We start from the raw sequence: 17,222 nt of genomic DNA, 5'->3' as shown, positions 1-17,222 counted from the left end.
CGCGTGTGGCGATTTTTCGGCCGTTTTTTGCCGTTTTTTGCCGTTTTTGTTTTAATTTTTTGTTTTTAATAAGCCTTACCCAATGTTTCTTTCCTAAACCCAACCATTTGTTGTTGTCGTAAGCGTGTTTTAGTCGTTATTTTCCGTGTTTTTGTCACTGTTTTGTTACTAAAGCCTTTCCCTGTGTTCTTTTCCTAAACTCAACCATTTTTTTTTTCTTGCCAGGCGTGTGACGTTGTTCTCGCGATAGTATCGTCCGCGTTCGCGATAATCGCTAACGGGCGAGGCCACGTGGTGGGTCTGTTTACATCACGCTGTTTGCGTGTATCATTCTATACGGGATAGCTGAAAATGGCGATAGCAAATAACCCGCCATTTGGCGTGGTTTTAGTGAAAGCGTGTATATATTTACGCAAAATGGCCATGTTGCTAAAAGTATGGGGAACTTCTTAATTAATCTATGTTTAGTAATTCATATTGTATCCTTTTATTTTCTTATTTGAGCACACACACATACATGTAGATTCCTTTAAATGTTAAGGGGACGATTAAAAAAAGAGAAACTGGATCTGTGAATTCTCACAGAATCACAATTGAATTCATATCTTGCTACTCAGTCAGAATCTTATTAAGCTGGAGTCCCAGTCTCTGTCACAATAATCATATATGTGATGTTTGGCAGACATCCATTTAAAATGTAGACAATGGCATATAAAGAGCCTGGTTTTTATGTCCACTGAAGTTTCTCATCTTGCACTCTAGTAACGTGTGTGGTCCAGGTAGCTTTGCATAAAAAGTGTTTGTCATTCGCAAGGCTACTTTTACTTTTATACTTTAAGTACATTTCAAAGCCTGTACTTTGTTACTTTTACTTAAGTAAAGAAGTTAAATCAGTACTTCTACTTTTACCAGAGTATTTTTTAACACAAGTATCTGTACTTCTACTTAAGTACGGGAAGTGAGTACTTTTGCCATCTCTGTCGGTACTTAACGTTGTCTTAGACCTCACAAGTCTTAGACCCGTGTGTTTCTCACTCCCGCTGTTATTGTTCATACGGCATGACATGAATCACACATGCGGGTAGGTCAAGGCGAGAAGAGGGAGATTAGCTAACGTTAGCCAACATATTTATAAAAAAAGTCACATTCGAATAGTAATTTCACCATCGAATAGTATTGATTTTTTTACTATTCGAATTATATTCAAATTTCGGTATTCGTTCCAACAGCCCTAGTAAGCATTGTCAATCAATCAATCAGACCTCAATTATATAGCACTTTTCATACATGTAAATGTAGAACAAAGTGCATCATTCAAATTCCACCCCCACCACTTCCCCCACCCCCAAATACACACACACACAAACACACACACACACACACACACACACACAGATATACACACATAACACAATATTCCTCCCCCCAGCCCTATTCACCCACCTACCACTAAATCAACAAAAATAAATTCATTCAAAACAGGAACCCAGCTTATAGATTTGGACTAGAGTTTCAGAAAGAAGAAGTGAAGACAATTTGAGCCAGCCCGTCTCTCTCCCAACACAGGACTTTACCCCAGGAGAATGGTGTTCATGTCCCGTTCTTGTCCCGGGTGTCACTGAAACGTACATTTTGTAACCCCACCCACCATCTTTTCCTCTCGTTCTTGTGTTGCATGTCAGTTAAACGTACGTCCCGACCCAGAGCATTGAAAAGAAAAGCCATGAGTTCTGACCAAGTGCGTCTAAATATGACTTTAAAGGAGATTTTTTACGTCAATAACAAATGCAAAAGGCACCTGACCAAGCGTCACTTTTGACGCGATGGGACTGAGAATGTGTTGTTTGAGCAAGTACTGCCCACTTTGAGGTCAGTCATTGGGATCAACGGTGACATGTACCTAGTTTGGACTTGAAAAGAAGTCCATCAGTGTGAATGACATCAGTCGGGTCTAGTCCTGAACAGAGAGAGAAAGGTGTTCAATCACAGATCACTTTCAGATCCATTTACTGTAGCTCATTTCTAAAAACATTGTTATGAAATAATCAAACATGTTCAGGGACACACAGAATTGTAGAAACTCAGCTGGGCCACATGTGATTTTAGGGGTACCAAATATATTAGTGTGTTACATACCACCAACCCTCCATAGGTTTGGTTCTAGACCAATACACATATAACAATGAACACAAGAATACTCATTCAGTGTTGACCTACATTTTATCTATCACTGCACATGAATAATATCCCCTCTTTGGGGATAAAGATGGGTTTAAAGATATATGAAAATATTTGCCACAGTTAGAGGGGCCAGAGGGGGGGTCAAGGCTTAATATAACGGGGGCACTGGCCACCCTTGCTCCCCAGAACCACCCCTGTCCACAGGGAGTGCCTTACAGATTATTCAATTCAATTTTATTTATAGTATGAAATCATAACAAGAGTTATCTCGAGACACTTTACAGATAGAGTATGTCTAGACCACATGCTATAATTTACAAAGACCCAACAACTCTACAACAATTCCAGTAATTGACTGAAACGTACCGGTCAAAGGTTTAAGAACACCCAAATTTTTTTTGGTTTTTATTGAAATTTTAGCAGTTCAAGTCCAATGAATAGCTTGAAATGGTACAAAGGTAAGTGGTGAACTGCCTGAGGTTAAAAAAAAAAGTAAGGTTTCCCAAAACTGAAAAATAATGTACATTTCAGTATTTTACAAAAAGGCCTTTTTCAGGAAACAAGAAATGTGTTAACAAGCTTCAAGCTTTGAAAGTTGGTGCTACCAATTCCCACAGGTGTTCCAACTTGTCTGGATTACTTACAACCCCCTCTGTTTGTATAAAAGTATTGTTGGAACACACTGTGGTACCGTACCCTCCTGAGCATTATATGAACAGTATTGTACTGCAGAAAGTAGTGCGTTGCTATAAAAATGGCGGGAAAAAAACAATGGAAGAGAGACAGACCATCATAACACTAAAGAATGTTGGTCTTTCCTACAGAGAAATTGCGAAGAAAGTCAAGGTGTCAGTGAGTACAGTATTCTTCACCATCAAAAGGCACTTAGAAACTGGGGGAAACTCTGACAGGAAGAGGTCTGGCAGACCCAAAGCCACAACAGAATCAGAAGACACGTTTCTGAGAGTCAACAGCTTGTGTGATAGGTGGCTCACAGGACAACAGCTTCAAGCTCAGCTTAATAGTGGTCGTAATAAGCAAGTCTCAGTTTCAACTGGAAAGAGAAGACTTGGAGCTGCAGGTTTGATAGGTCGAGTTGCAGCAAGAAAGACATTGCTAAGACGTCAGAATAAGAAAAAGAGGCTTGCCTGGGCCAAGAAACATCGTCAATGGACTACTGGAGACTGGAAGAAGGTGTTATGGACTGATGAATCAAAATTTGAAATCTTCGGTTCATCACGCAGGATTTTTGTACTCCGTTGAGTAGGCGAAAGGATGGTTCCTCAGTGTGTGACATCAACTGTCAAACATGGAGGAGGAAGCGTGATGGTCTGGGGCTGTTTTGCTGGATCCAGGGTCGGTGATTTGTACAGAGTGAAAGGCACCCTGAACCAAAACGGCTACCACAGCATTTTGCAGCGCCATGCAGTACCCTCTGGGATGCGCCTAGTTGGTCAGGGGTTCATCCTACAGCAAGATAATGACCCAAAACATAAGTCCAAGCTATGCCAGAACTACCTTAGCAAAAAAGAACAAGATGGTAAGTTTAAAAACATGGAGTGGCCAGCACAGTCACCAGACTTAAACCCCATTGAGCTGGTTTGGGATGAACTGGACAGAAAAGTGAAAGCAAAGCAACCTACAAGTGCCACACATTTATGGGAACTTCTGCAACAGAGTTGGGAAGAACTTTCTGAAGAATATTTGATTTCCATTGTAGAAAGAATGCCACGAGTGTGTTTAGCTGCTATATTTGCCAAAGGGGGCTACTTTGATGAGTCAAAAATTTAGAATACATTTTGGTTTATAAATTGATTCCATGATTTCTTTTTTAACTTAAATTGTTCATTTGTTCTATTATTTCATTTCAGAGTACAATAAGACATTGAACTGCATGAATTTCAATAAAAACCTGGAAAAATTGGGGTGTTCTAAAACTTTTGACCGGTGGTGTACATTTTGTAACCCCACCCACCATCTTTTCCTCTCGTTCTTGTGTTGCATGTCAGTTAAACGTACGTCCCGACCAAGAGCGTCGAAAAGAAAAGCCAAGAGTTCTGACCAAGCGCGTCCTCTAACAGAGATTTTTTAGAAATTTTAGAATGTGTTGTTTGAGCAAGTACTGCCCACTTTGAGCTCAGTCATTGGGATCAACGGTGACATGTACCTAGTTTGGACTTGAAAGGAAGTCCATCAGTGTGAATGACATCCACAAAGGCGGCGTCGCTGGTGTCCAGGCGTACGGAGGCATCAGTGTCCTGGAAGTAAGGTTCAGTCGGGTCAAGTCCTGAGCAGAGAGAGAAAGGTGTTAAATCACAGATCACCTTCTGATCCTTTTACTGTAGCTCATTTCTAAAAGAAAATTATGAAATAATCAAACATGTTCAGGGACACACAGAATTGTAGAAACTCAGCTGGGCCACGTGTGATTTTAGGGGTACCAAATATATTAAGCACAAGTGTTACATACCACCAACCCTCCATAGGTTTGGTTCTAGACCAATACACATATAACAATGAACACAAGAATACTCATTCAGTGTTGACCTACATTTTATCTATCACTGCACATGAATAATATCCCCTCTTTGGGGATAAAGATGGGTTTAAAGATATATGAAAATATTTGCCACAGTTAGAGGGGCCAGAGGGGGGGTCAAGGCTTAATATAGCAGGGGCACTGGCCACCCTTGCTCCCCAGAACCACCCCTGTCCACAGGGAGTGCCTTACAGATTATTCAATTCAATTCAGTTTTATTTATAGTATGAAATCATAACAAGAGTTATCTCGAGACACTTTACAGATAGAGTAGGTCTAGACCACACTCTATAATTTACAAAGACCCAACAACTCCAGTAATTCCCCAACAGCAAGCATTTAGTGCGACGGTGGCGAGGAAAAACTCCCTTTTAGGGAGAAACCTTGGACAGACCCAGGCTCTTGGTGGGAGGTGTCTGACAGTGCTGGTTGGGGGTTGATGAACAGTGGCAATTATAGTCACAATAAAGATAATGGAACTATGACTAGAAATAGTAGTTGTTGTAGTAGTTCATGGCGTAGCAGGGTGTAGCAGGACATAGCATGATAGCAGTAGTAGCAGGTGTACCTGTGATGCGAGCGAGGCCAGCCGTCCTGCTGCCAGCGTCTCCTGCAGCGTGAGCTCCAAGGCTGTGTCCGATAATATGGAACTTATCACTCGTTTGCTTGAAGTTGGCCTGTGTCATGCAACATGTTACATTCAAACCTTCTTTATCTACCACGCTATCGTACAAACAAAATACAGTATGTCCTTCAACCACAGTGTGAACGTGAGAATATCCTCCCAGCTCCCAGTTGTGTCTGCCCCCCCACCCTGTTGTGTAATACTCACTCGAGGCAGTGATATGAAAACGCTGGAATACTCCTTCATAAGAACCTGACCAACAGTTAGGGGGAAATTCATGTATGCTGTCTTACTTGGAGTCGGATGGAACATAGGTATCAGTTACAGCTTACTTTGTCCACTAGAGACATAGGTCCAGGATGTTTAGCCTAGCTGGCGACAAAGACTGGAAGCAAGGGGAAACTACTATGGAAACTGTTAGCATAGCATAAGATGAAAAAAAGATATCACAGTATCTCTGTACTAGGAATCAGCAGTGGTGGAATGTAACTAAGTACATTTACTCCAGTACTGTCCTTCAGTCCAAATGTTGAGGTACTTGTACTTTACTTGAGTCTTTTCTTTTCATACCACTTTCTACTTCTACTCCGCTACATTTCAGAGATAAATATTGTACTTTAGTTACTCCGCTACATTCATCTGTTACAGCTTTAGTTACTAGTTACTTTACACATTAACATTTCTGCACACAGAACACATGTAGTTTATAAAATCTGATGTTTGATTCTAAAGTAAACTAGTCGACAATATAATGTATTATTAATATATAAGTCCAGCTGAGATGATTAGGCCATTAAACACACAACTGGTTGGATCCTTTACTCTTTCTACAATGGTTTAATACTTTAACTACATTTTCCTGATGATACTTACATAGTTTTACTGAAATAAATTTTTTTAATGCAGTACTTTTACTTGTGACAGAGTAATTTTACAGTGTGGTATTAGTACTTTTACTGAAGTAAAGGATCTGAATACTTCTTCCACCACTGGGGATCAGACAGCAACAAAGCATATTTCCCCAAAATGTCTCTCCCTTCGAGAAGGAATACTCATAGTATAGGCATACCTGCAGTATTCCAGTGACGGTTAATGAGGTGCTGTATTTACCTTGAGGAATGTGATCATGAATGCCACCTGGGCCCCCAGCACCCTGGCGTTATTGGCTGCCTGGACATACTGAGTCTTCACACCTTTCTTCCACTCCACAGCAATGCAGTTCACATTCTCCAACTTCAGCATAACCTGGAAACAGCAACACGGTAGTCAACACTAACTGTATGAAATTTAGAATTAAAGGGTCATTTCACCCAAGTTCCAAAAGCGTATTTTCTTACTTACCTGTAGACCCAATCCAACACATTCTCACTCCCATCATGTCAAAAAGTGATGCTTGGTCAAGTGCCTTTGGCGTTTGTTATTGACACAAAAAGTCTCTTTAACGTCATATTTAGACGCACTTTGTTGAGACTCTTGGCGTCACTTTTTGACGCTCTGGGTCGGGACATACATTTAACTGGCATGCAGCACAATAACGGGACATGAACCCTGGTCTCCTGTGTTGTTTGACCCATCCACCCCCCCAACCAACTTCTTATGCGGATTTTAGTCTTTCATACTACTCTCTACTGTTGTCTCTCTTAATACTACGTCATCTTACAGCGCCGCAGTCGAGTTGCTGCTCTGCCCGGTGCGTTCCATACCTATGCTGGAGGGATTTTTGCGTCGGTATCTGATGCTGAGAGACGTGACCCACCAAGCGTCAGCATTCTACGAGTTGGGAGTGAGAACGGGTTGGCCCAATAACAATGTTTGTTTCCAATAACCTCCAGCTAGAAAACTCCTGCGGACGAGGAACAACTGGATATACTACATCTAAGATGCATGTTTAATGCTTTCATAGGTCAACACTTTCTCTAACGTTAGCGTGGAGAGCTAATTGACATGAGCAGTGAGATGTTGCTGTTCATTATGCTAGATTTTGGTTAATCAAAGACGCTAGCAAAGCAACACAGTACAGAAAATAAGCACAGCAGTGATGTCAGATAGGTCAGGCCTCCGTGTTTAACTATATGTCTTTAAATGTCACAGTTACAGCTGAACAGAAATAAACTAGTTTGCAGATTTTACATATCAAATCAACTGTCATCTGTATCACAACGTCACAGTTAATATAGTACCTCAAGTAAATGATTAAAGATTTATTCATATATCACTTTCAAAATGAAAGTTATAAGGTGCTTTACATTAAAAGCATTTAGGATGAAACATCAAACAGGCAGGACAGTAACAAACCCAAAAGAACAATAGAATTAACAATAGATGACATTAACAAGAGAACAAAATAATCAGTTAATTAGTTAATTGAAGGAAGGGAACATAAGTGAGTCTTGAGAAGTAGTTTACAATGTCCGTTAGATTGAATGATCTAATAGTGACAGGGAAAACAAAAATTAGGGGCAAAGTTCACATTTTAAGTAACATACCCACAGCTTATTCTTTTATGAAGCCTCTTGATCAAACTATCATTGTGTGTTCTTCACATCTGTCAAAGAGCATCCATGAAGTGTGCCTTCTTACCTTACACATCTCCTGTGGCCAGTCCTCATCGCCTTTTTTCAAATAACCAGGAATGATGAATCGAGTCTTTCTCTTCCCGCCGTAGTTTGATGCATGGATGGTTTGGTCAGTCTTGATCTCCTGACAGTTTCAAAAACAAAGATGAATACACTGAAGCTGAAAGGATAGGTTTACAAGTCTGTCTTAACACAAGACTCACATGCCCGTATGTACATTAAAAGCATTATTGGTTGCTGTAATTGTTCTTAGTGGCCACAAAGAGATCCATTCTTAAAGCAATCTCATCAAAAGTGATCGGTGATAAAATCCACAGCCACAGTTTTGAACAAAACAAAAAGTTCTAGAGTTGATTTGAGGCTTCAGCAGTCCAAGTTAGACAAGCAAAGTCTTTCAAAGTTTTTTTTTTTAAAACCAGAGTCCCTCTTTGTGTTACACACTGTTTGTTGAAGCACAAAGAGGGAATTGTAACTGTGGGTGAAACCCACTTGATTGGTCTGACTGCTGACGCCTCCATCTGAATTTAAGAATGTATCTGTGCTCTGAAAGAGGACTGTGGATTTAGTCCCCCATTACTTACGTTGTCATCGCTATAGAAGGGGATCTCTCTGCAGCCAGTACGAACAAGAGGAGAAATTTCATCCACTAATAGCTATTTCAATGTGAGTATTGTTTTAAGATACACTTGAACAAATGTGAACGTTTTAGTTCGGGGGTCATCAACTACATTTTTCCAAGAGGCGAAATAGTTTTAAGCCGACACTGTAAATAAAATAAATACAATAAAATGAATTTATACCTAACAAGCGTCTCAGAATCCTAAAAAACATGATAAATCCATCATGATAACTAGATTATCTAGTGGGCCAGTGTTTTGCTTTGCTTTGCTGCATGTCATTCCCCCTCTCTCTCCCATTTCATGTCTAAGCTGTTCTATCAAATAAAGGCCTCAAAATGCCTCAAAAAATCTTTTAAAAAAAGAGTTCTGATTGATGGAAAATGCTTGCAGGAAGAAAGGCCTGTTGTCACAACACAGAACACATTTTTTCCTCTTCACATTTTCTGAATTCTTTATTATTCTGCGGGCCAGACAGGAAGCTTTGGCGGGCCGTATGTGGCCACCAGTTGACAATCGCTTAGTTATTTCATGCAGAGTTCACCTCAAATAGGGTGAATTGTCCTAAAGTGGGACACTGCCTAGTCTCACATTGCCAGACCTTCCTCCAAGGCGCTGCGGAGGAGGGTCTGGCTAGTCCACACAGCATTCTGGGATAGGAGAAAAATGTGCTCTGGTTTATTGGTATTTCTTTAAACCAATCACAATCATCTTGGGCGGTGCTAAGCTCCTCACAGAGCCACGGTGCCTCTGGTAAATAGTCTCAGTAAGGAACTTGTTTTGGTGGAACATGTGTACGTTCAAAAGTAGTTTTAGTCGTGCGAGAGAAAACTCAGATTGGACAGATAGTCTAGCTAGCTGTCTGGATTTACCCTGCAGAGACCTGAGGAGCAGTTAACCATAGTCCTCACAAATCCACCGGAGGTTAGAACACCAACACAGAGACAGAGGAAGGGGACGGACATCTGCAAAGAGACATGCATCCGGCAGAATTTCCTGTGGCACTGGCGCAATCCCGGAAGTAGAATGTCGTGAATATAGACTAACGATCGCTGTTTTAGTTGATCCCCACAGTGGACACACACAACAGCTCCTTGTTATCTGTAACCAAGCCAAATTGCCTTGCCTGGTAGTAGCGGTTCTTCTGGGTGAAGAGGAGGAAGCGGGTGCCGATCTGGTCGGGCTGCCAGGGCAGGACGGAGACTGGTCTCTGAGCAGTGCCCCCCCAGGGAGGCAGGTCGTTAAAGCAGCCCAGCTCATTAAAACAGACCTCGGCCGCTGTGGACATGGAGAACACATCACCATCACTCTCTCATATCCAGGGAAACTCACAATGACGCTCATGCAGTTTTGATATGCTAGGAAATAGAATTCTTTTTGAAAGTGTGAATTGTTCTGCGTCAATTTATGGTGCTAATGTCTTCATTTATGTAATGTTATTATTGTTTACAACTTTACGCATATTCAAAACATCACACCTGTTCCAGGATGTTTTTTTAAACGGTTAGTATTTTTCATTCATCATTATGATAAGATATTTAAGGGGGGTTGCACTGGCCAGTTTTGATTATTCCCCCCTGTAAATTACGCCTATGGTACAGCCACACATACACACTAACACAAACCACACACAAATATTAAAAACATAAAACAACTGAATCAGCAAATTTTTCAAAGTCAACCACATTCCTAAACACACCAGGCAAACATCTACAGCCAGATGTGGCTGCCTCCAAGTCAATCAACATCCTTTTAAAGGCGACCAATGAGAGCAGCTTGTTAAGTTTCAGGGATTTCTGTTATTTGTTCCAGGTAGAGGGAGCAGCAGACTTACAACGCCTTTTTCCCCAGCTCAGTTCTAAGCTTTGGAACAGACCGAAGGAAAAGATCCTGGGAACGAAGATTGTAAGTCCCGGTACTATTAGGTTCATCTGACCCATATCCGTGATATAGGTCAGATGAACCTTAAATAAAGGTTGCAAACATTGCATATCGGCAACAGGAAGTCCAAAAGGATTCATCACATTTTCAAGCTTTTTAGGCTGGACATTTGCTACACACAGACCTCTGAACTTATAGTAAAGTTATTTTGCCATTTCAGTAAAACTGAATCCAGAAATTAAAGTCAACTTACCATATGATGTGCCAATAAGGAAGCAAAGCAGACTCCATATGTGTGACATCTGTGAACATAAAGTCCCATTAGAGTGTCTGAATTTGGAGAAGTGAAACAAAGACGTGAACAGGATCATGCTGTGTACTTACCTTCAGGCCAGACAAGAAGGTAGTGAACCAACTCTGCACTATACTTTAAATACCCCAGCCAGATGTCTTTTTGCCCACGTAAGAGTGGGAAACACACAGGTGAAAAACAGACATTTAACAGGTCAAGAGAAGGTCATTTAATAGTTAACGTTTGTGCCTACTTGATGCCTTCATGTGCAGTCCAGAATTCGACGTCTGTAGGAATAATCTTAGTGATCAACACAGCTTAGGTATACAGAGCACACAGTCGGCCTCACAGTGAACCAGCTGATATCAGCACTGTGAAAACAAGGAAAGACAGTGTCAGAGTTTGGATATATAGACGGTACATTCAGCTCTCATTCACCTTCACCAGTTGGAGATTAGAGTTTAGCTACATTTTACCGGAGAAACATTCATGTTTGGGAGGTCATTTCTAAATACACTTAGGAACTACATGGGTATGGAAAATAGTGACTGAATTGTGTAGCACCATAACATTATTGTAACTCTTTTTTAAAATAATTTTTTTCATAGTTTCAACAGAAAAAAAAATAAATGAGCAGAGAAAAAAAATCCCCAGCTCTCCAAACCCATACAGTGCCTTGCGAAAGTATTCGGCCCCCTTGAACTTTTCGACCTTTTGCCACATTTCAGGCCTCAAACATAAAGATATAAAACTGTAATTTTTTGTGAAGAATCAACAACAAGTGGGACACAATCATGAAGTGGAACGAAATGTATTGGATATTTCAAACCTTTTAAACAAATAAAAAACTGAAATATTGGGCGTGCAAAATTATTCAGCCCCCTTAAGTTAATACTTTGTAGCGCCACCTTTTGCTGCGATTACAGCTGTAAGTCGCTTGGGGTATGTCTCTATCAGTTTTGCACATCGAGAGACTGACATTTTTGCCCATTCCTCCTTGCAAAACAGCTCGAGCTCAGTGAGGTTGGATGGAGAGCGTTTGTGAACAGCAGTTTTCAGTTCTTTCCACAGATTCTCGATTGGATTCAGGTCTGGACTTTGACTTGGCCATTCTAACACCTGGATATGTTTATTTGTGAACCATTCCATTGTAGATTTTGCTTTATGTTTTGGATCATTGTCTTGTTGGAAGACAAATCTCCGTCCCAGTCTCAGGTCTTTTGCAGACTCCATCAGGTTTTCTTCCAGAATGGTCCTGTATTTGGCTCCATCCATCTTCCCATCAATTTTAACCATCATCCCTGTCCCTGCTGAAGAAAAGCAGGCCCAAACCATGATGCTGCCACCACCATGTTTGACAGTGGGGATGGTGTGTTCAGGGTGATGAGCTGTGTTGCTTTTACGCCAAACATAACGTTTTGCATTGTTGCCAAAAAGTTTGATTTTGGTTTCATCTGACCACAGCACCTTCTTCCACATGTTTGGTGTGTCTCCCAGGTGGCTTTTGGCAAACTTTAAACAACACTTTTTATGGATATCTTTAAGAAATGGCTTTCTTCTTGCCACTCTTCCATAAAGGCCAGATTTGTGCAGTATACGACTGATTGTTGTCCTATGGACAGAGTCTCCCACCTCAGCTGTAGATCTCTGCAGTTCATCCAGAGTGATCATGGGCCTCTTGGCTGCATCTCTGATCAGTCTTCTCATCGTATGAGCTGAAAGTTTAGAGGGACGGCCGGGTCTTCGTAGATTTGTAGTGGTCTGATACTCCTTCCATTTCAATATTATCGCTTGCACAGTGCTCCTTGGGATGTTTAAAGCTTGGGAAATCTTTTTGTATCCAAATCCGGCTTTAAACTTCTCCACAACAGTATCTCGGACCTGCCTGGTGTGTTCCTTGTTCTTCATGATGCTCTCTGCGCTTTACACGGACCTCTGAGACTATCACAGAGCAGGTGCATTTATACGGAGACTTGATTACACACAGCTGGATTCTATTTATCATCATTAGTCATTTAGGTCAACATTGGATCATTCAGAGATCCTCACTGAACTTCTGGAGAGAGTTTGCTGCACTGAAAGTAAAGGGGCTGAATAATTTTGCACGGCCACTTTTTCAGTTTTTTATTTGTTAAAAAAGTTTGAAATAGCCAATGAATTTCGTTCCACTTCATAATTGGGACGCACTTGTTGTTGATTCTTCACAAAAAATTACAGTTTTATATCTTTATGTTTGAGGCCTGAAATGTGGCAAAAGGTCGAAATGTTCAAGGGGGCCGAATACTTTCGCAAGGCACTGTACATCACCCCCCACTCAAAAAGCAGACACCACAACCACACAGTACACACCTGACTGACTCATCATTTAACCACATTCATAGAGAAGAGAAAAGGTGTGGGTGTAGCAATCAAACTATTTACAACATGTAGAAAAGTTTTCATAGACTTCTGTTTGGACAATAACACCCCCTCTAATTACTCGAAAAAATTCATGCAGCATAGTATCGTGATATTTTCCGTGGCAAGTATGGATCTATTATTATACATGTGTTGGTCAGTTTGTCTAGCCTCGTGAGCCCGTCCTGATCTGGCGAGCTCCAGTTTTCTCCTCTCAGATCAGTCTGGCATCTTGAGATAGAGAACATTTGGAGCCGTTCGCCAAACGACCGACCAATCAGCGTTGGTTTTGAGGCGGGTTTAGGTGTGACGCAACAAGAAGCGACTGTTAGTCTAAACAACGTGGTGGCTTCCACGGATGAGATGAGTGTAGCTATCGCAGCAAGTTAAATCTGAATTATAGGTGGTGATAGACAGATGGTTTATCCAATCAGAAAACCAGTATTTTCGCCCCTTCCCAAAAGTTCTCCAACGGAAAGTTCCCAGATGGATATGCCGAGCAAACGCGAAGCGATCCATCTGGTGGAGTCAGGTTACAGTCTGTCTGCTTGACAATCCCATTTTGAAGCAATACAACTGAAGTGAGATGAACAAACAGAGAAATGTGTCTCTATAGATAAAACAGATGTTGACAAAGTTTCCTTCTGGGGACATCATTTAAGGTTGGGAAAAAAGGTAATAAATTACAATATATCGCAGAATATTGCAAAATGTTTAAAATCGTGACATAAGTATTGTGATGATATCGTATCGTGAGGTCTCTGGTGATTCCCCACCCACAAAGATTGCTAGTAGATCAATCAGTGTACCAAGAACTGGAACAGGTAATGCTTGGTCCTGATAGTTGTAGCAGGACAGTAGATGTTTATTGAGTAAAGAATGATTCAGTATTGCTGGAGTTAAATTAATTTAATTATACTTTAAAGAACAGTTGTCTGTGATTATTTGTGTGTATGATGTAATAACAGCTGGTTGTGTAGGACAGGGCTCAGATTTCACTCCTTCACTGTTCACTTTATAGATGTGGGATTAATTCCTTAAATCAATGAATACCTATATTTTTAAGAGAACATCACCTTTTGAGACTGTACTCACAGTTCTGTTATTGGCCCCTGAGTCCAGGGTGGTGTCCTGTTTATTATTTGTCAATTTGAAACAGATCCATTATTTTATTGATATTGATGAAATATCTTTGATAATTGCTAATAATTTAATCTGTAACCCCCAAATTCCCTACAATCTAGTAGATTGTAGGGAATTTGGGAGTTAAAGAGGAGTAGATTGAATCTACTCGTCTTTTACTCATCTACTTTAAAAGCAAAAACAGTATATTTGGTCAGTGTTTGTCGACACAGCATGAGTTTGTAACGATGACGGGTATGGGCAAGGGTGGAACTTTGGTTTGAGAAGAGGGGGGGTTTCTTACAGTGTAAGCAGCACATAAACATTTATGAAATGCTTTGTATCGCACTATAATGGAATTATAGGTAGATATAAGTGCATTTTTAAGCATTTATTAATATTGTTACACTTGTGTTTTACTTTTTCATCATTCATCTATTTAGAAAGCCACTTAGAGAGCCACAGGGAGATTCACAGTTAACAAATATACACACTTATAAGTGCTTAAAACTATATTATAATGTGTAATAAATCATCTCTTACATGGTTTCATACTTCTTATGAATGCTAATTGGGGGACTTAAGTAAAGTGTTACTTTGTGGATGTATTACAACAGTCATTTGTTTCTCTTCAGTTTTTGGACATTTTGACTATGTCCAATAGATGGCATTAAAGAGCCGGTAGATGTATCAGTGCCTCCTGTTTTATCACTGGACCATGCCATGCTGAAACCTCTGTTTAAGTAGATCCCTGCTACCAATGTCTTGTTTAAAGTGCTGACTTCATTTGTCTTGCTTCATGATGCCAACCTCAGTATGTGATATCATATTCTGCTTTTAAAAGCGTCACCATTAAAGAATGCTGACTGATTTATCATGTATTAAAATCATTCAATATGGCACACCGATTACATTAAATGTGCAAAATGTATATGTATACAATACATTACTGTAAAGTGTTACATTTAGCTTTTTTTAATGTTCACACATGTTTAAATTGATTTCTTTGAGTAAGCAATGATCTGTATGTATCTTACACAATGCTGTTGTTGTGGGTGGTACTGTTACCTCACAACTGTGTCCCATCTGCATCCTGCAAACTAATCTGTGTTCTGAGTATGACAAAATTTACAAAAATGATACACTACAGTTTTGAGTGTGGTGTTGAGATTTAATTGAAAGAGATGCTTAAAGGATCATAATTAAATAAATGCACTGACATAGTGCAGAATAGGAGAGTTGAAGAAAACATGAGGAGTCTTTTCTGACATCATATTTTAAGGGGGTAATGATGTGATGAGCTGGGTAACACTTTAAAATAACCATCATTAATAGATGGTAAATTGATAGTTAATTAGCAAACAGTCATTTTACTGTTAACAAACAACGAAATTATAATTAATAATGTTAACTAATTATTAGAAGAGTGCTGTAAATTAACAGTTTATTATTACACACATTATATCCTTCATATACTATATTAGGTATCTGGTAATGATTAAAAAGTGTTTGTAAACCTTTAGAAACCATTTTTAAAACATCTATACAAATTACATAGATAGATGGACCAGATATTCCTAACACTTAGTTAATGGTTACTAGTTGCTTTGTAAACCGTCTATAAACAGTGTCTGGATGGTTATTATAAAGTTGCAACAGATGACTATAATACCTTGTTAAATAGTTCAAAAATACTTTGTAAACCATCTATAAATATTATCTGGATGGCTATTGTAAAGTTGTGACTGATGTTTTTCGTAGTTAGTTATTGGTTAGTATATATATATATGTATGTATGTATGTATGTGTGTGTGTGTGTGTGTATACATGTATGTCTATATATTTGTAAATATATGTATTTGTATATATATGTGTACTCCACGTTCCAAATTATTATGCAAATGATATTTTCCACAGATTTTTCTAAATAGTCAGTGCAAATGACAGTCAGTATAACTTTTAAGTCACCAACCGTTAGGGTATAAGTCGAATGTCATTGAACAAACCACCAAATGAAAACTTTGGTGAAAACTCAAAATGCACTGTTCCAAATTATTATGCACAACAGAGTTTCAAAGCATTTTTTAGGTTGTAAAGAACTGAAAAGGTTCATTTGCTGAATTTGCAGCATTAGGAGGTCACATTTACTTAAAGGTCCCATGGCATGAAAATTTCACTTTATGAGGTTTTTTAACATTAATATGAGTTCCCCCAGCCTGCCTATGGTCCCCCAGTGGCTAGAAATTGTGATAGGTGTAAACCGGGCCCTGGACTGAATTTCGGGAAAGATACTTCAGATACAGTATTAGGGGACCACTAAGGCCTATATAAAAGAGACTTCAGATACAGTATTAGGGGACCACTAAGGTCTATATAAAAGAGACTTCAGATACAGTATTAGGGGACCACTAAGGCCTATATAAAAGAGACTTCAGATACAGTATTAGGGGACCACTAAGGCCTATATAAAAGAGACTTCAGATACAGTATTAGGGGACCACTAAGGCCTATATAAAAGAGACTTCAGATACAGTATTAGGGGACCACTGAGGTCTATATAAAAGACACTTCAGATACAGTATTAGGGGACCACTAAGGTCTATATAAAAGAGACTTCAGATACAGTATTAGGGGACCACTAAGGTCTATATAAAAGAGACTTCAGATACAGTAATAGGGGACCACTAAGGTCTATATAAAAGAGACTTCAGATACAGTATTAGGGGACCACTAAGGTCTATATAAAAGAGACTTCAGATACAGTATTAGGGGACCACTAAGGCCTATATAAAAGAGACTTCAGATACAGTATTAGGGGACCACTAAGGTCTATATAAAAGAGACTTCAGATACAGTATTAGGGGACCACTAAGGCCTATAAAAAAGAGACTTCAGATACAGTATAAGGGACCACTAAGGTCTATATAAAAGAGACTTCAGATACAGTATTAGGGACCACTAAGGTCTATATAAAAGAGACTTCAGATACAGT

General features: G+C 39.6%; 1 protein-coding gene across 4 annotated transcripts in view; it reads right to left on the bottom strand.

Annotated features, from left to right (window-relative positions):
* The window catches only part of LOC120548523 (inactive pancreatic lipase-related protein 1-like), a 53,278-nt gene that overhangs the window by 20,067 nt on the left and 15,989 nt on the right, over positions 1–17,222 (bottom strand). Inside the window, exons 2-10 of one of the 4 annotated variants that reach the window (XM_039784804.1) lie at positions 10,965–11,082; positions 10,804–10,869; positions 10,673–10,721; positions 9,665–9,816; positions 7,926–8,045; positions 6,456–6,590; positions 5,289–5,397; positions 4,349–4,468; positions 1,901–1,957 (exon numbers count right to left, since the gene is read on the bottom strand). In XM_039784804.1, coding sequence (XP_039640738.1) covers positions 1,901–1,957; positions 4,349–4,468; positions 5,289–5,397; positions 6,456–6,590; positions 7,926–8,045; positions 9,665–9,816; positions 10,673–10,721 — 742 coding nt within the window. In that variant the 5' untranslated portion in view covers positions 10,804–10,869; positions 10,965–11,082. Of the gene's footprint in view, positions 1–1,900; positions 1,958–4,348; positions 4,469–5,288; positions 5,398–6,455; positions 6,591–7,925; positions 8,046–9,664; positions 9,817–10,672; positions 10,722–10,803; positions 11,083–17,222 lie in introns of all 4 variants that reach the window. The other 3 variants (XM_039784803.1, XM_039784805.1, XM_039784806.1) reach the window with 3 other exon arrangements.

This window comes from Perca fluviatilis, chromosome 19 (genome assembly GCF_010015445.1).
Source record: "Perca fluviatilis chromosome 19, GENO_Pfluv_1.0, whole genome shotgun sequence".
NCBI lineage: Eukaryota > Metazoa > Chordata > Actinopteri > Perciformes > Percidae > Perca > Perca fluviatilis.
This window is presented reverse-complemented; position numbering and strand designations above follow the sequence as displayed.